Below are 17,243 nucleotides of genomic sequence, written 5' to 3' on the forward strand. Positions count from 1 at the left end.
ACTAAACTACCCTCTACTTTTAGCAACTGATAGACACCTTTCTTGACTCTCCTTTTGCTGCCAATGTATTTATAAAAAATACTTTTGTTTTTGACTAGAGTGACCAAATCAAGTTCTAGCCTTATAAAGCCTTAAACAAATCATGATAAAACATGTTTAAATACACTGAATTTCATTAGAAGAGTTAGGATGCATCCTTAATCTGAGTTCATTTATACATGGTCTTTCAGTAGAATAGGCCTATATTTATGAACTCCTGGATTTTAAGACTGGACAAACAGTTATGCCAGATTACTTCTCTACTAGCCACATTAATCTCTTATTATACATTTCTCAGAATGGTCTTTCATCTTCAGTGAAAATACTAAGCAACACTGGCTAAGCACTAAATTCTGCAGGGAAAACAACATTTAAAAAAGTTAGCAGCACACTCAATGTGAGACTGCAGGTTGTTTCGTGACAATTGGAATTGTTCACCAAGAACTCCTCAAGTACCCAAATGATGCAATTTATGCCTGAACACATTTTCTCTTTACACAGATCTTGTTTGCTTCAGTTGGGTCATATTTATTTTTGCTTTCTACATTCAACTGTATCCTTTTACGTTTAAATTTACATTTAAAGACATGTCTGTTAGCTTAATAACAATTCAGTCTATGCCAGGATACTAAAATAAAGTTCCAGGATCTTAAATTTTGAGAATCACATCCTTTTTATCTTTGAACAGAAATGCATTTCACAGCATCCAGCATTTCAGTGTAATTACAAATTTTATTGAGAAAATCAATATTTTTATGCATATTTCATCCAAACCAAGAATATTTTATCTTTTTGAGGTATCCATGATCAGTAAAATGCAGTTCTAATTTATAAACACAAAATAAGGAGACTTAATGTATGACAGTGTTTTGTCTTTGCTACCAGGAGTCTCATGCTGGTAGCTGCCATCCCTAGTGATAAGCGACAGGGAAGCAATAGGCTTCAATCATTGTATTTGAATTCAAACTCCTGAATAAGTCCCCGGATCTAAGATCCCAGTCTGCTGAAGTCCTGCTGCAGGCAGTAGAGAAAGAGATGTCTCTAGAGGACAGTTCAATCTGCAGTCCCTTCTTAAGTCAATATTCATTGACTACAAAGGCAACATGTATAAGAAAGCATCCTAACGGAAGTGTCTCGGTGATTTCTGCAAATCTAGGCAGTTGAAGGATTTTTTTCATCCCTGTGCGCCGTTGCTGCCTTTCTAAGATACTGTTACCTTCACAGTCTAATGGGCAGAACAGTTCTTAGAGGCCTTATTTCTATAATTTCTGTGGATTTTCAGTCTGTCTGAATTTACTTTTTCTTACTGATGTTTAATATTTTTATTCAAAAAGCTTCATGTTTTTGATCTGCAAGAACTTCTAACTAGTCCTGTTTAATTTTTCTGCTGGAGAGGTTAGATTTTTTTGCTTTGGTTTGCTTTCTCCTTTATCTTCCTGTAGACCATCCAAAACCTATTCAGATCATGAAAGCCTGATATGTTTTTAATGTCTTTAGTATGTCATTAGCCATATATTAACAATTTATATAGTCATGTTCTGTGAATTATCTGGACATTTGCTTTCCCAGCAATGTCTTAACTTTCTGGTTGCAGACTGATCACAAAGCTCATTCTGTGAACATCTTTATTTTATTATAATTCCCTAGAATATCAGCTGGCAGAAGACAGTCTGAGTTGTTACTTTATCTTCTGCCTTCTATACCAGTATTAATTTTCCAGATGTTTAAATGTTTGTACAAAATACATCTGTTCCAATCTAAGCAGATTTCTGTTGGATTTTAGACCACCGGATTACATTTTTTTTGCTGCTGTTTAATTTATCATTTGTTAGAAAGTCTTATTCAACAGAAGAAATGAAGAAATGCAGTGCAGTGTGAAGGGATGTAACCTGTTTAGCAATAACAAAACCAGCTATTTTGAGTTTCATTTCATGTGAAAAGACATTTTCATACATTGTGCAATTCTTAAGTAGCTGCTTTGTGAAAACATATGCTAAAAAAAATCTTTTCACATCAGACATTTTCAGTGTTTCTCCTCTCTTTTACTGCTCCCACTGGCATGACTACAAATTCTTAGATATATACCAATGCTTACAGTAACAGCAACTTAATTCACTGCACTAAATCTCAGAGAATCGAGCTATGATCAAATAGATAATGATATGTGCTTTTCTTCACATTTCCTTAGTCTCTCAAGCTGCTTTGATTTAATCTACTGTTAGATTAATTCTTCCTGGCCCAGACTTTGAGAAGGGATTCACTGGCAATAAAGAATGCTCAATAATTCTGAATGCCAGGGGGTTTTCTGTCCAATTTTAATTATAGGTGCATTTTTAAAACCTTGTGGGAAATGGGGTTTTCTGAATATGTGGACATGGCTTTTTTATACAAATGGAAATGCCAGTTTCATCATGGAAAGGGTTGTTAAACATTGGAAAGGACTGCCTAGGGAGGTGGTGGAGTCACCATCCCTGGAGGTGTTCAAGAAACAACTGGACGTGGCACTTTGTGCCATGGTCTAGTCGACAAGGTCGGGTTTGGTCAAAGGCTGGACCTGGTAATCTCAGAAGTATTTTCCAGCATAAATGATGCTGTGATTCTGTGTGATTCTGTAAATGGATTATCTTGACACTCGTAGTGTAGCAATACGTAGCTTCTGGAAGAAGAAATTGTCCACAGAGAAAAAAATTCTTAGGTAGCTTTGAAACATTTGATATTTCTGCAGAAAATTAATTGGATTGGGTGTAGCTAATCTGTGGACACCTTAGACAGGCTGAAGAAAAGCAGAATTTTAGGCTTATTTTTCTACTGCTAAGGTACTCTTCATTAAAATTTTTTAAAAGATGGAAAGGATAAATTTCTTGGTTTAGGCCTTCTGAAAACTAGACCATTCTGTCCTGCATCTCTCAGCAGTGACATTCCTCTTTGTTGTACCTGAAACAAGAAACCAGGAACAAGAGTTGTTAATTTGGCAAGCTGACATATTTGAGTCTTCAAAAAACACAGATAGACAGGTCTGTGTACTTAGAGCTGTCACTGAACATATGGTTCTCATATTTACCAGTCTAAGGTGATAAAACCATCCCAGGATTTCAGACCTTTGTTTCTAAAAAGCAACCTAGGAATAAAAAAACAACGGGCCATTGTGATACTGTACTAAAAAAAAAAAAAAGTCTATATTATGTAAGATGACCCTAGGAGTTACTGAACAAAGGAGGATAGCAGAAACCTTTCACATATTGCTTCCAAGAGAAACAAGCTTCTGTGACACTCAGGAAAGTTTTAGGCAAAACATTGCTTCAAGAAAAAAACTAGTTCTCTCTCCAGTGGCCCTTCCGAGTGTGACCCCTTTTCTCACCATACTAAATATAGAAGTGTCTAAGGGTGTTCAAAAATGCCTTCATGCCAAGCATCTTAGAGTCACATCAGTCTGTTCCCATCTGAAAGAGCAAGAAGATCGTGTGAGAAACAGCATAACACACACAAAGAATGAACAATATGTTGGCAGTGAGTACTATCTAGTTCTTTGGTGGTGCTGTTTTTATAGGAGGAAGGTAATTCAAGAATGGGACAAACTGCAAGGAAGAAAAAAGGAAGGAGAAATTGTATAACTTGTGTCAAGAATGATCTGTAGGTATTGGTTATTTGCTTTCAACTAATAATCAGTACCTTTTTTTTTTTGCCAGTCATCTTTTTTTTTTTCTGTCTTATGTAATACTAAGTCATGACAAACTTAAGTTTTTCCTAACAGAGAAATTATAATAGTCTAATTTAAGTAAAAGTCCAATACAATTAAAACTAGTCCAAGACACTTATTTTTGTATAATCAGAGCAACTTTACATTTGTTTCTCAAGTTGCTCAGTTCAGCAGTGATTAGAGCCTTGTATACTGACTTGAAACTTTTTCAATAATTTATGTTAGTGCTTTAGGTATTCCATCTGAATTCCAGAAATATATTTTATAAAGGTTATTGACTTTCTGGATTAATTTGTTCTGGTGTAAATTAAGATAAACATTAGGGAAAATTGCATCTTCCCCTGTTTACTTGCTTTAATGGCTCATTTTACTAATACCAGACTTAGCTGGGATATGTTCAAGGCATTCTGTATTTCATCTTTTCCTTCTGTTTTAGCAGACTCTGATTCTAACAATTGATCCTGATGTTGGTTCCTGCTTCAGCCTGACCCAGTATAACTTTTAGTTTTAAAGCTTCTGTGAACAGAAATGAGAAAACATCTATTTTCTCATTGTCTCCACTCCGAAGTGATGCTGTTTTGTTTTCCTTTTCTTAAATGGGACTCCTTCCAAATACTCACTGTGTTAGGAAGGCTAAATAAAGTGAACTGAAGGAAAGACATACTTCATCCTGTCCTCTTAGCTTCTTAGGAGATTTCTGTCATAGATTATTCTCAGGCTTGAGATTCTTCAGTCTGTGGTGGAAAGTGTTTTAGGGTCTGGTGATATCTTCAAATTCCTCAAATTTAAAAATGGGGCTGGTCAACCTGTAAAGTGTGTCTGCAAATGTTCTCCAGGATTCAATTAAAAATTCTCTTTCAGATGCCAAAAATAAGAAATAATAATGCCTGGAATAGATGAGGAAGGCACAGCATGGGTTTTCTGCCATTATTTTTCTTCATACGTAGCTACCCCTTTTCAAAATCAGAATATAATTAAAAGCCAAGACAGTGGAAATTTCAGAAGTGAAAAGAATAGTGAAAGTAGCACTAGATAGGTTTGTGAAAATAGTGTTTATTTGTTTCACACTAAAAAGCTGCTCTGTGAACAATCATACTTTCTGCATAAATGTACCACTGAGACACATTCAGCTGCCATCGGCTGATTCCAGAAGGATCAGACTAAATGTTTGAATTTTCTTTACCAATTCAGAAGACACTGCAAAACCATATTAATAGCATAACTGCTGAAATATTCAGTAGTTTATAATGTGCAATTTCTTGTCTATTTACAGACTGTAGAACTAGAGGACAGTTTAATGCATTTTCATATCACTTTCGGGGAAGACGTTCTCTTGACTACAGCTTGCAGGAGGACAAGCCCTTGAAGAAAATGAAAATGGTCAAAACAGTAAGGTGAGATTTTTTTCTTTTAGGAGTATAAAAGAAAATTTGTTTTCAAAATGAATTGAAACTAAATGATTCTGTTTAAGTGCTGGACCAGTGTCTGCTTTTACCAGTGTCTGCTTTCTTGAGTTTATGATTGATGTGTTTCATCCTGACACTCCTGTATATCTGCTAACAATAACCTGCCTTTTTTTTAACCTCAATTTTGTGTAAGATTCTTTGTAAGTGACATAGTATAATGCTTTTCATGAAAAAACTCAGTAATGAAGTATAATTTGGGGATTTGAAATTCCACATTCCTACTGTGCCTGCAGTAACCAAACTAAATTATTTCATTTCCTCTTTGGAGTTGCTAGGTCCTCCTGTAGTAATAGGAGGAAACCAAATATTGATTACACTGGTATAAGATTTTGTGATAATGGTAATCTTGCTTATGGTACCAAAATACTCAGAGCAGAAACAGAGGAGTGCTACAGACAATATTGTTTATAACTCCCTAATCCTCAAAATACTGTATCAAAAGAGTCAATCACAGTATCAGTCATAAATTGTCAGCTGCACAGTGTTCCTACTCCTTCCAGGGAATCAAAACTTACATATGACCTAGTGGCTTGAAAAGAGTTTTGCTCAGACCAAGCATTTCTTGTGAAGATCCTTCATGATGAGCAAACTTGTATTATAGCTCTTTCCATTTAGCATGCTTTCTTTCAGCAAATAAAATTATCTGCTTGTCTGATGATGCTGACCAGGAAGTCTGCCCACTCAGTCAGGGAAAGCATCTGCATAGATGTGTAGACAGGTAAATTTATTTCAGCAATTTCAAATATTCATGCAGATGTTATAGCACTGAAGAAACATCACCATTATATTTCACTCAATTCATAGGAATCTGTCCTGAAGTAACAGAGCCTTTAGGTGTTTAGGATTTTAGACAAGACAGCAACTGAGTATGAAGTTGCTTATAGATAATATGAGAAGGAATGTTCATTTGAAGTAATCCTTGAAGAAAGATGTTTTGTCTGTCTTTGCAAGCTAAAAGTTTTCAAATTTACAGAACAGGAATTCACTTTTTAAAGATGCTAGTCCCATGGTTCTACAACTAAAAGGGTTAAATTAAATAAAAATGAAAGCATGATAAAATAAACACTTTTATCTGAGTAGCAGCTTGTTTTTGTTAGTTTACTGTTTGACTGTGTTTCAGAAATGAAGGTCAAAATATATAGCAGTCCAATTATTACTTAGGACTACAAAATAGTAAATTTACAATGTTTTATTTAAAACACAAATAAAGCTAAAGCAACCTCTGTCCTTTACCAGTTTCATCAGTTCTCATGCTCATTGTATTTTAATTGCGTTTGTGATGAGAAGATTTTTTCTCCTTCTTTTTCCTTCTCATTTTCAATAACTTGAGCAGGTGGGGAAGATTAAGCATTTTGTTATACAGCAGCAGCTGGTTTACTTGAATTTTGGCATGTTGTGTTATTTGGAGTTCTTTTTCTTTAATTTAGATGAAAAACTATGGGAATCTAAGTAGCTTGAACCCCTGCCAGTAAGTGCTGTTTTAATTTATGCAGAAAGATTATAAATCCTGGGCCCTGTTATATGCTGGAATTTCTTTGCCAGTTCATTTTTTGGGTATCCCTTAGCACTGGAGGAGGCATGCTAAAAACAAAATAGGAATGCTTGTATGGATTCAAGAACTTCAATGTAGTAAGTTACTTAAAAATTAGTGTTATCCTTAGTTTTGGATACATGTTTTGTTAAGTGATTCTAGATAATATTATTCCAGATAATATATTATTATTAGTTATGGACAGTTCTTTTGATGACTCAATCTCATCAACAGATTGAAATGATTGACACAATTAATGTTGTACATCTGTTATCAGATATCAGCTGGAAACTCCTGTAGACAAGAGAGTTTAGATTTTGTGTACTACAATCAGTATTGATTTCAAATGTTTGTTAAAATGGAATACAGGAATATGTTCATATCTAAAAGTACTTCTCATTTATTTATGAAAACCAACTTTTTCCTTTTTAAAGTCATGTTTCTTTAAATGCACATTCTGCTAATGAGCATATGGCAGAACAATCTATGGTTCAGAATGTGAAATGTGAATTTCCTATTTGGAAGTAACACTTTTTAAGACTCTCTCACTTTTGTTGCTTTTGTATTGGAGGCTCAAGAGTGAATTAAAGTAATGCTCTACAGTGTCACTGATGACAACTTTGTGTATACCCCTACATTAAATACTTAATTTTTCTAAGTAAAAGAATTTCCCTCTTGCTAGTGATATTAATAGTAGTCTGGAGCTCACCTGGATCACTCATTCAGCACCCATGAGTCTTGTGTTCTGTTGTGGTTCATACCATTCCTACATTTGTTGGTGGCTCTTCTTTTAGATTGTTGTTAACTGTCCCAAGATATCTAGCCAAATAAGAATGAGTTAGATGAATATCCTGACTTGGCATTCATTTGTTGCAGTTCTGTGAAACAGAGTAAATACTTTCATAATGCCACATCAGCATCTAATGAAAATAGAAATGTACCTGCAGTGAATGACTTCAAAGAATTTGTTTTGGAAATGCAAAAAACTATTTCAAGCCTCAGAAATCAGGTAAGATGACATAAGGGACAGTGTCTAATTGTAGATTTAATTCATAATGTTTTCCTAACATTACTCCTCTTATGTTTTTAATATTTAGACATCCCCTGCAGCCAAAACCCACCACATAGTATCTCAAACAAAAAACAACACAGAACATGGTGTGTTATTATTCTTTATTTCTTTGTTCTTTTGAAGTCATAATGAAATACTCTACAATTAGACCCTCTTGACTTCTCAACCTAAAGTTTTGTGTAATCATTGTATACTAAACATGGAATTAGCTTTTCTCTAAAAATTTGTGTGTAGCGATTAATGAAATCTTTTTTCCTCTTCAAAATATATAGAATCTTTGTAAAACTATGACTAAAATGTAGAGTTTATAAGAAGTAATATGTCAAACTACTGCTGGAAACATAGTTAAGATCTAGATCACCTAGAGAAGACTTTTACAATGTTTACAAGTAAACTCTTTATTCAACCATAGTGGAATTCAGCTTTCAAAGTGTACACCATGCAGGAGATAGTCAAAAGTCCAAGCAAATATTTTTAATTAAGGTGGGGTTTTTTTTAAAAAAAAATGTCACCTCGTTTACAAAATATTTTTGACAGTTTAAATTTGTCTTTTCATATATGACATGCAGTTTGCTTCTCTTTGTATGTTGTAGCTGAATATTCCAGTGGTAGGAAAGATCTATTTTCTGTTAGCTTTCTTGTGAAAGAATGTCTTCAGAAGTATTACCTGTTTCTAGTCTTTTAGCATTATGAAAACCAAGCACCAAGAAGAAAAACCCAGATGAGTATTTATCATGGATTATGTAGCATAAGAGAAAAGACAGAATAGTTTTCAGAAATAAATCCCTTTCTTTGATTTTGTTAACTTTTTTGAATGTTTTCAGATAAAAAAACTTGAATCACGCCTTAGTAATTCTGATTGCACTGATGAAGATGGTAAATCATATTCCAGCAATGAAACCTGGAAAAGGGACCCTTGCACTGTGTGTGAATGCAAGGTAAGTATGTAGGAACTCATTTTAAGATAGAAAGTATATTAATTCCTGCTTCTAAAACAGCAATTGCAGTTTTGTGCTTGCTAATTTCTGAGTAATACATGCTAATTGTTTTTTATGGATCTTCAGTTATTTTCTGCAAAAAATTGCATTGCTCAGATATCCCCTCCCTTTACTCTGTTTTACAATCCAGCCTTTATGTATTTTTATTATAGTTCCATTTTTTTTGATGTATAGTTATATGGGTAAAATTAACTGCAAAGTGAGTCACTTTTTGGAAAAGTCTAGCATGAAAATGTATAAAAGCTCATCTGGTTTAGTGCTAGATTTTAATTTTCTTTTATCATGGTGAAATTTTAAATAAGGTAGTAAAAGAAATGTTAGTACTTGGTGCCCCAGTAGTGTCCAAACATTACATAAAAGGGTATATGCTGCTTCATTAAAAAGATGTAATGCAGAGAGAGCCTTAGCCTTTTCACTGTGAGTTTATGCTGAAACAAACTTCATGGACTTAATCATAATAGTCAGGATCTTAGAGAGGATGAATGCGAATATGTTCTTCAGTAGTGCAAAAAAAATGTATTTTGTCTGTGGAAGATGTAGCTGAGTATGTTTTGGTTTTCTTACTTTTTCCTGACACAGGTTGGTCAGATTACCTGTCTTGTGGAATCATGCCCACCAGCTGAGTGCGAAGTGCCTGTGAAGGTTAAAGGACGTTGCTGTCCAGTTTGCTTACAACAAAATATTAATAAAAAGAAGCCATAAGTCTGCTTTTTAAGAGTTTAGGGTGTATACTCCTCAAATCACATCAGTGCCTGCTGATGGCAAAACCAGGTAACTACAGTCTTAGCAACAGCAAGAAATCAAGATTTAAAATATTCTAATGGTGCTCTAACACTATAACATGGCATATTGTTTTATTTTCTGCCCATGAAGGTAAATCACAATGCAAAAATTAATGAAAGGGAAATTAGCAAACAGGTCAAAGTTAATTTTGTGTTATACTTCTCAGGTTAGACAAACTCAAACTGGTGCTACTTTAAAAGAACACTGTCAGGTAGTTTTAGGTACCCAAAATGACTGGGCATAGGACTTACTCTAACATGAACACTTTTATTCCTGTCTTTAATTAGAAACATTGGAAGTTTACTGTCCCTCTGTAGTACCAGTCTGACTTGATATTTAGCTCATTGTTGTTATTTAGTAAAACGTTGGGAAAAAGAAAACACGAGGTCACTGTGCCCGAAGCAATGCCGTATGGGACCAGTTTCTGCAAACATCAATGCATGGAATTTCTGCATCTGGACCAGCAAGGAAATACAGAAGACTTTTCAACATCCTTTCCTTAATTTAAGGAGCAAAATTAATCAAATTTTTCAAAAAGCTAGGATTAGTAAGGAAATATAAATAAATGTAATTGAAAGATACAAAAAGCAACTGAATGTAATTGACAGTGTTCCTCGTTCTAGGGAAACAAATGACAAAGTAGCATTTGATCTTAAAAGTGAACATAATCCTTTTTGTCAAAACATATGTAATTTCTTGGCAACATTTTTAAAAAATTTTAAATCATTGTAACATCGTCATCCAGTCCATTTCTAAAGCATGCTTCTCTGGATCTCAGATCAGCTCATGTAATTGTATGACCCTGTTTTGAAAATGTGAAAAGATGTCACATGCCATTTTGTAAAAGATTCCTACTGATTCACTGTGTGTATAACAGACATATGTTCCTGATTATATTGTGGCACTGTTTGTTGAAAAAAAAAGAAAAGTCAAAATCAAACATGATAATTAATTGTGGATTGACTACTTCTTCTGACAAGATATTTGATTTTAAAATTTTTTCAGTTTCCTCTAATACATATATATTTTTACCTCAATATTTGTAGCATTCATGTTAAAAACGGTCTGCTAATGGACTTTATCTCCCATTTAATAAATGTTTAACGTTATAGAGTATATGCCTACACTAGCATTTCAAAGTTGTGTACTGTTTAGAATGCAAACTGCATAATTTTTGACCAGGAATCATACTGAGTGAAGGACAACTGTCATACCTCATTTTACAGCATTTTTTTGTGTTTGTTCAGAATTGATTCTTTCCCTGAATACTGCATATATTAGAGTTTATGGCTCTGTCATTTAGTCCTAAATCAGGACTAGCTAGGATTAGAGCTGCTCCTTAGTTATATAGTTCACTGAGTTCTGAGTTTATTGTTCAAATTTAGGGGACAGAGATTTGGGTATCAAAGAAATCTGCACAAAATTAAACACTCTTATCCGAAACATTTCAGATTGTGCAAACAGACTGAATACTTAATTATTGAATGGTAGAACAAATACCTTTCTAATAACTAACCTAGCACAGCAATATGAAATCCACTATCATATTTTGGCACATAATTTCTCTGATTACTAACATTAATAATTTCTAATTTGATTAACTGTTACCATGACACACATTCAAATTTTGGTGTATCTTTAAAGCTTACTACAGAAACTTATTTCATACTATGGTAGGAGCAATATGTACAAGTGAGTGCTGTGTTACAGGTGTGTGGTACACATGGAACTACAATTTATATTTTTAAGAATATTTTAATTGATTTTATATACAATGTTTTGATTTATGTAATTTTCTATGTTAATACTTATAGAAATTGTGTGTGGCGAGCATGTTTGAGTATCATATGGTTCCTAAAGGTTGTCATTCCTGTGTTTCTTTGATACTCTGGTATTTTGTTGACTTTTGTTGAGAGTCCAAACCACATGTTTCATCCTGTAATTCCAACTCAGATGGAACTCCCATTGACCTATAGCAGAAATTCCTCAAAGAAGAGGATTGCAGAGCTAAACCAAATATAATTTAACTGTCCAAACAGTTAAATAAGGCTGTAATACATCCAGCTGGTTACCACTGGTCTTCTTTTATTCCAATTTTATATTAAATAAACTTTCTCAAGATTTTTGCTTATAGGAGAAGAGAGTTTCCATTTATACATTAGAAAATAGTACCTTATATCTGATTGTTCCTTTTCTTCAGCCTCCAGAGTAAAGTGGGAGGTTTTCTTCATTGTTCACTGTTTATTCATATGGTATATAAAATGGGCTTAGGAGTCTGGATATTTAAACAAGTGTAACAAGTGTAATGTTGAGTTATTTTCTGCCATCCATCTGTTTACAAACCAGGAAAAACAGGTCTTTATCCACAGTTTAAAATGTAATCAGTCAAGGGTTGTACTAGTTCAGTTTTATTGCAGTGTCTGTAGAACCAGCATTGAATTTAACATTTCTGAAGCAGTGGCCAATGGCTAGATGACCATTTCCTCTGTTATCCACTGTGAGAATATTGCTGTAATATGTTGCAAATTTTACATATTTATTTTCTTTTTTAATGTTACCTAAAACAAAGTCTTTGTTGTTGTTATTTTAATCAGTTAATTTACCAAAGAACTGTTTGCACTGTATAATGAATGCTTTTCAGTTAAAATAAAATGGGCCACATTTCCAAGTAAGTTCCAGTTGATTTTTTTCTTGACACATGTATTGTTTGCATTATTTGCTGAAGGTTCCAGGGTGTAGGCTTTTATCAAATATCCATATTATTTATCTTAATCAGGATTGTCATGATCAAGACTCCATTTCTGAGAACTGAGCAATAAGCTAAGGAGTCATATAGGTTCAGTAGGTTCTGTAATATTACGACACATAGAATTAAAGTGTCTATTCACTGTTTTCTTCTACATAGTGGGAAAAAGATACCATAGACTCACAAAGAATATTTAAGAAATACACTTATTTCTTAGCAAAGGTATGTATTTGAAAACTCTTAGTGCTGAGCCTTTTTTGCGTATTTTTTATGGGAGAGTCATAATAGTTACATACAAGTACATGTGTACTTAAGTCTGTTCTTACAGTTTCTTCACTTCCTCACATCATCAAATAGATCCAGCAATGATTTTTCTTCCCAAGCACTTGATTCTACATTCATTCTTTATTCACATCATTTCACAAATGAATATCCAAGTTCAGGGAATCTCAGCTCAAAATTAGTCTTCTGCACAAAACAGATCTTATTTACCTCATCTTGTTTCTCCATCACATGATATGAATTACTGCTGGACACATGATGAGTTACTCTCATCATGTGAGATGTTAGGATCTCTACAACACTGTGTCAGTTCCTTTGTCAGGTCCACCTGAAATTCATCTGTTTCTTCATAATGTTAAACAGTCATGAGTTTCCTGATGCAATATCATTGAAATTAATACAATTCTAAGTTGCCTTACAGTGAAATGGGAGAAGTTAAATTCCAAGAGATAAAGTTAACTGAGCTTCACTATAGGATGGCTTTGAGTATCGCATAAGGCAAATCTACATAAGCAAAACTGCAATAGTTCATTTGTGTATTTCCCAGAAGGCTGCTGAAACATACTGTTGCTCATCTGAAACTTTGATGAGTAGACTTCAGTCGCTATCCATTAAGAATTTGAGGGTAATTGGATTTTTTTCCCTCCAAACTCAGGTAATATTAGTTTGGCAAAGTACTGGTAAACTTTTTTTCTAGTAACTTAGATGGGTAATATATGCTTCTTTTAACAGATGTAGTCCTCAGATTCCTAAGACTAATCTACATAGTTACATTTCAGCAACTGTTTTGGGGTTTTTTTGCCACAAGACTAAAACAAGCAGAGACTTGAGGAGGTTTCATTTCAGTAATAACTTAGTCCAAACATGACAAGTTCAACACAATTAATTGCCAGTAAGTTTGCTAACAGTTATAAAAAAAAAACCCAAACAAACCACAAAGTGTAGACATTTAGAAAAAACTCTTGGACTGATACTGATATATTTTGAGGAAAAGTCAGTTATATATGAAATGAATCACGTAAATTGACTTTATTCCTTTTGGTTGATTACAGTTAAGAATCATTTGGCTGCAGTATGTTTAAAGTTGTCTTTACTGAGAGTGACCTCCCACAGTCAGTAACTTTGTTTTGTAAAATAGTATTTTCCTGCCTTTATATGATCTAAAATATTTCTCCTTATATTTTCTTTTGAATCCCCTACTAGTTTTATGGGGTTTGCCTATAGTATATAAGAAATCAGTATCACTACACTGATTTGTCTTATGTATAAGAAAAAATGAGATCCAATATGTGAAAAAACTTGTTAGACAGATTGTCAACAAAAAAATACCACTGTGAGCGTATGTATTTCATTCATGCTGAAAGTTTGTCAGGCTCTCAGTTGCAGTTATCCTGGCTGCTCAGTTTCATGCAGTAGTTCCTTTTCTTTCCTTTTTGCACACATAGCCTGCTGTGACATGGCAAGGAAACCTCTGCACCTCCAACACACTTCTTGTCTTTTGTGGTGAATGTATTCACTGTCAAGCCAACAGTGTTATGAATGGTCCTTTCACTGTGCTTTAGCATTCCAGCCTGGTAACAGATGGAGCAGGGCGCAGATCAGATATGTCTAAATTACAAGAAGATCTGGCCAGCTGTGTTTAGCTGAAAAGCTATGAATTGAATATCTCTGTTTAGATTCAGAAATGGAACCGAACAGCAATCCCTGCAATAAATGAACAAACTTAATTGCTGCATTCAGTAAATTTGTTTGTGCTTATTCGATTCCTCTCTCAGTGATAAAACTTTGCATTCCCACAAGTCACATGCTTTCAAAATGTTGAGTTGCCAAATCTCATTACCTACTTACATCTTTATGAGATACTGTCAGTTATTAACCTGTCTTGCAGCCATTCCAAGGATCAGAACAGTAAAGTGCTTCATGTCTCTTTTCATAGAGATGAGCATGAAAAAAGTATCCATAGGGGGTAAAAAAAGTAGTCAGAAATCATCCTGTGAAAGGACAATAAAGTATTGCTTTGTTTTGGTGAGGAGGAAAGAGAGATTTCATCAAGGGCTCTGAATTTTTTCAGGCAGAATGCAATAATTCATTAGGAATATAGGAACTGATTAAATGTACCAAACAACACAGATACTAGACTGCAATAGAGAGTCCCCAGGCACTGGGAAGCAATTTTACCATTTATTAAACAAGCTACTAGAGTGGTAGTAAGGCAGATTTTTAGTCCTATACCTCCACTCAGACACTGCTTCTTTCAATGAACATCACCTTTTCTTATTTCGTCCTCCATGCTGTCACAGCATGAATTCAAAACTGCAGGCCAAAATGTGTATTGGGGCAAATCTTCAGCCTGACCCCTTAGAATGGCAATTCCTGGCTGGTGAAGAAGGACCAGAGAGGCCTGAATGGGATGCTGAGGAGGAGTGCAGAGTCAGCCAGCTGGAAACGTTGCCCAAAGGTGCATACGGGCGTTTCTGTTCTTTTCCTGTGCTTGGGCGATACATTTGGCATTGTCACTTATGGATTTCAGTAATACAGGTTTCACACTTCCAAGGAACTCTGCTAGGAGACACTAAGCTGAGGGCTTGCTCATTCCTAAGTGTGTCTTCCTGTAGAAAGCCATCTTTTTGCTACATCTGAGAGGCAAGTGTGACAGCTTTCATATATAGAGAGCAATCCCAGTTACTGAAGGAATACTCAAGCTGTTTTAATCAAAGATTTTCTCTCCTGGGTGAAAAGGACTTAGTTATTTTGCAACCTGCAATTTTATTTAAAACCTCAAACGCTGTCATGGAAAAGGAGATTTTTTTTTTTAATTAGTCTTTGTAGCAAGTGCCTTCTTGAATGCAGTGCAGCAGATTTGGAGACATTGTAGGAGTAGAATAAATGTTTTCTTTCAGCTGAACTGGCTTATTATGATTGCATACAGCCTTACATGTTGCCAGGCTAGTCTCTTATACTGAGAGTTTTTAAAGCTTGCTGTGGGATTATTTGGATTTTCTTTTGTATCACCAATCAGTTCAGGCAATAACAAACAATAGAAGCCTTGTGGTCAGAAAAGGAGAGTTTGTTTCTTATGCAGGCAAATGTTAGTGTGGATTTTAAAACCTTCATTTTATGTTCTTCCTTTTTTTTCAGTTGCCCCAAATTTTACCTCACAAGCAGCTAATATTTTCTTATTCCCCCATGAATGATTTTGCATTTAATTGTGTAATTATGTCAGTCTAGAAAGTGAGACAGATTTATCAGTAATTATTTTTATTTTCATTGAAGAAAGTAAGTTACTTGAGGTTTCAGATTATTTAATCTGGTATCCATGTTCTGATGCAGCTACAGGTGAATCCCTCTCTTACATTCTCTATAGCAAAAAACAGGCAAGTATGACTGACCACACTTGAAAGAAAGCAAAGGAAAAATAGTTAAAGGCTGAGCTGCTGCTTCCCTTCTGTGGTAAGATGTTCACAAAAGGAAAAAGGTTAGTGACTGGCTTTTTTTTTTTCTGACATCTGCTTCTGTTTCCTTCACTCTTGATGCACTATTTAAAAATACGAGAGCTCTGAGAGAGACGCTTTGATAGGAAAGTCAGGATTTATACTGTAGTAACATACCGTGTAGGTTGTGTGTTCCCAGTGATAATCTTGTCTCTCCTTTCCCTTTCAGGCCACAAGCTTGTCTGTATTGCAGCCTGTGGTTCTGTCTTTAGTTTAAATTAGATTTAAACAAGAATAGCCCACACTTACAGAACAGCAGAAAAAGATGGCTGGAGGAACTGTTTATATTAGAAGTTTGAAGATTTTGGGCTACCTTGAGCTATAGCTGTGGTCAGGCATTTTGCATATTTTAGTGCTGGATTTGCGCCGCTGGAAAATAAAATGCCTTGTTGGCCTGCGGACCAGCTGTGGTTAGCAGATGTGAGAACTTCCCAGTGCCTGTGAACTCCACCACAACTTTAGAAAATTATTCAGACACAGATGAAGACCTGAGTTCATTCGAGTCTCTGTTGAGACTAACACTGCAAGTACCAGTCTTGGTGGGTTTTGTAATATTACTTGTTTACAAACTGGTAGAAAGGAGTCTCTCTGTTCTGTGCAGAATTACTGATAATGTTTCTGCTTCTCCATTAGAAACACTGCAAACTATCTTACCTGTCTTCTAGAAGCATTCAGATTAGCAGTGATATGGTCACCTTAAAATCCATAATATTTATTATTAGGAATATTAGAATATTTATGCACATAAAAGTTGCTTTCATGGTATATTTTTATTAATTACTACTTTAAATAGTGAAAATAAAAGGGATGGAATAGAAGAAGAAAATGCAAATGCCACAACACTCACGCATTTGTTTTGTAACCCAAACCTTGAGTAGCTGACTGCTTATTTTCCTATGGGATTATAGAAAATTTAAGCACTTAGGATTTAAGATCTTAATAAGGTATGATCTTGCAAAAATGTTTTAGATTTTTAATCTAAATTTTTAATGGACCATTATTTTTCTGGTTTTTCTTGCTATCTTCACCCAGGCAGGTGGTCTTTTTTTCATTCTGAAAGCCCATAAAAATCTATTAACAGAAGATAAAAGACAGGGATGGAATTTTGTCTCTGCTAAGCCAATGTGGTAATATCATC

General features: G+C 34.6%; 1 protein-coding gene across 1 annotated transcript in view; it reads left to right on the forward strand.

Annotated features, from left to right (window-relative positions):
• LOC103800444 (peroxidasin homolog) overlaps positions 1-9,750 on the forward strand; it is a gene marked incomplete at its 5' end in the record, with an annotated part of 38,206 nt that extends 28,456 nt beyond the window's left edge. Inside the window, 4 exons of the mRNA XM_009072820.1 lie at positions 5,010-5,130; positions 7,610-7,742; positions 8,630-8,743; positions 9,383-9,750. Of these exons, the coding sequence (XP_009071068.1) occupies positions 5,010-5,130; positions 7,610-7,742; positions 8,630-8,743; positions 9,383-9,505 (491 nt within the window). The remainder of the gene's footprint in view (positions 1-5,009; positions 5,131-7,609; positions 7,743-8,629; positions 8,744-9,382) is intronic.
• Positions 9,751-17,243: the final 7,493 nt, after the last annotated feature.

The sequence above is a fragment of the Acanthisitta chloris genome, unplaced genomic scaffold (genome assembly GCF_000695815.1).
Source record: "Acanthisitta chloris isolate BGI_N310 unplaced genomic scaffold, ASM69581v1 scaffold29334, whole genome shotgun sequence".
NCBI lineage: Eukaryota > Metazoa > Chordata > Aves > Passeriformes > Acanthisittidae > Acanthisitta > Acanthisitta chloris.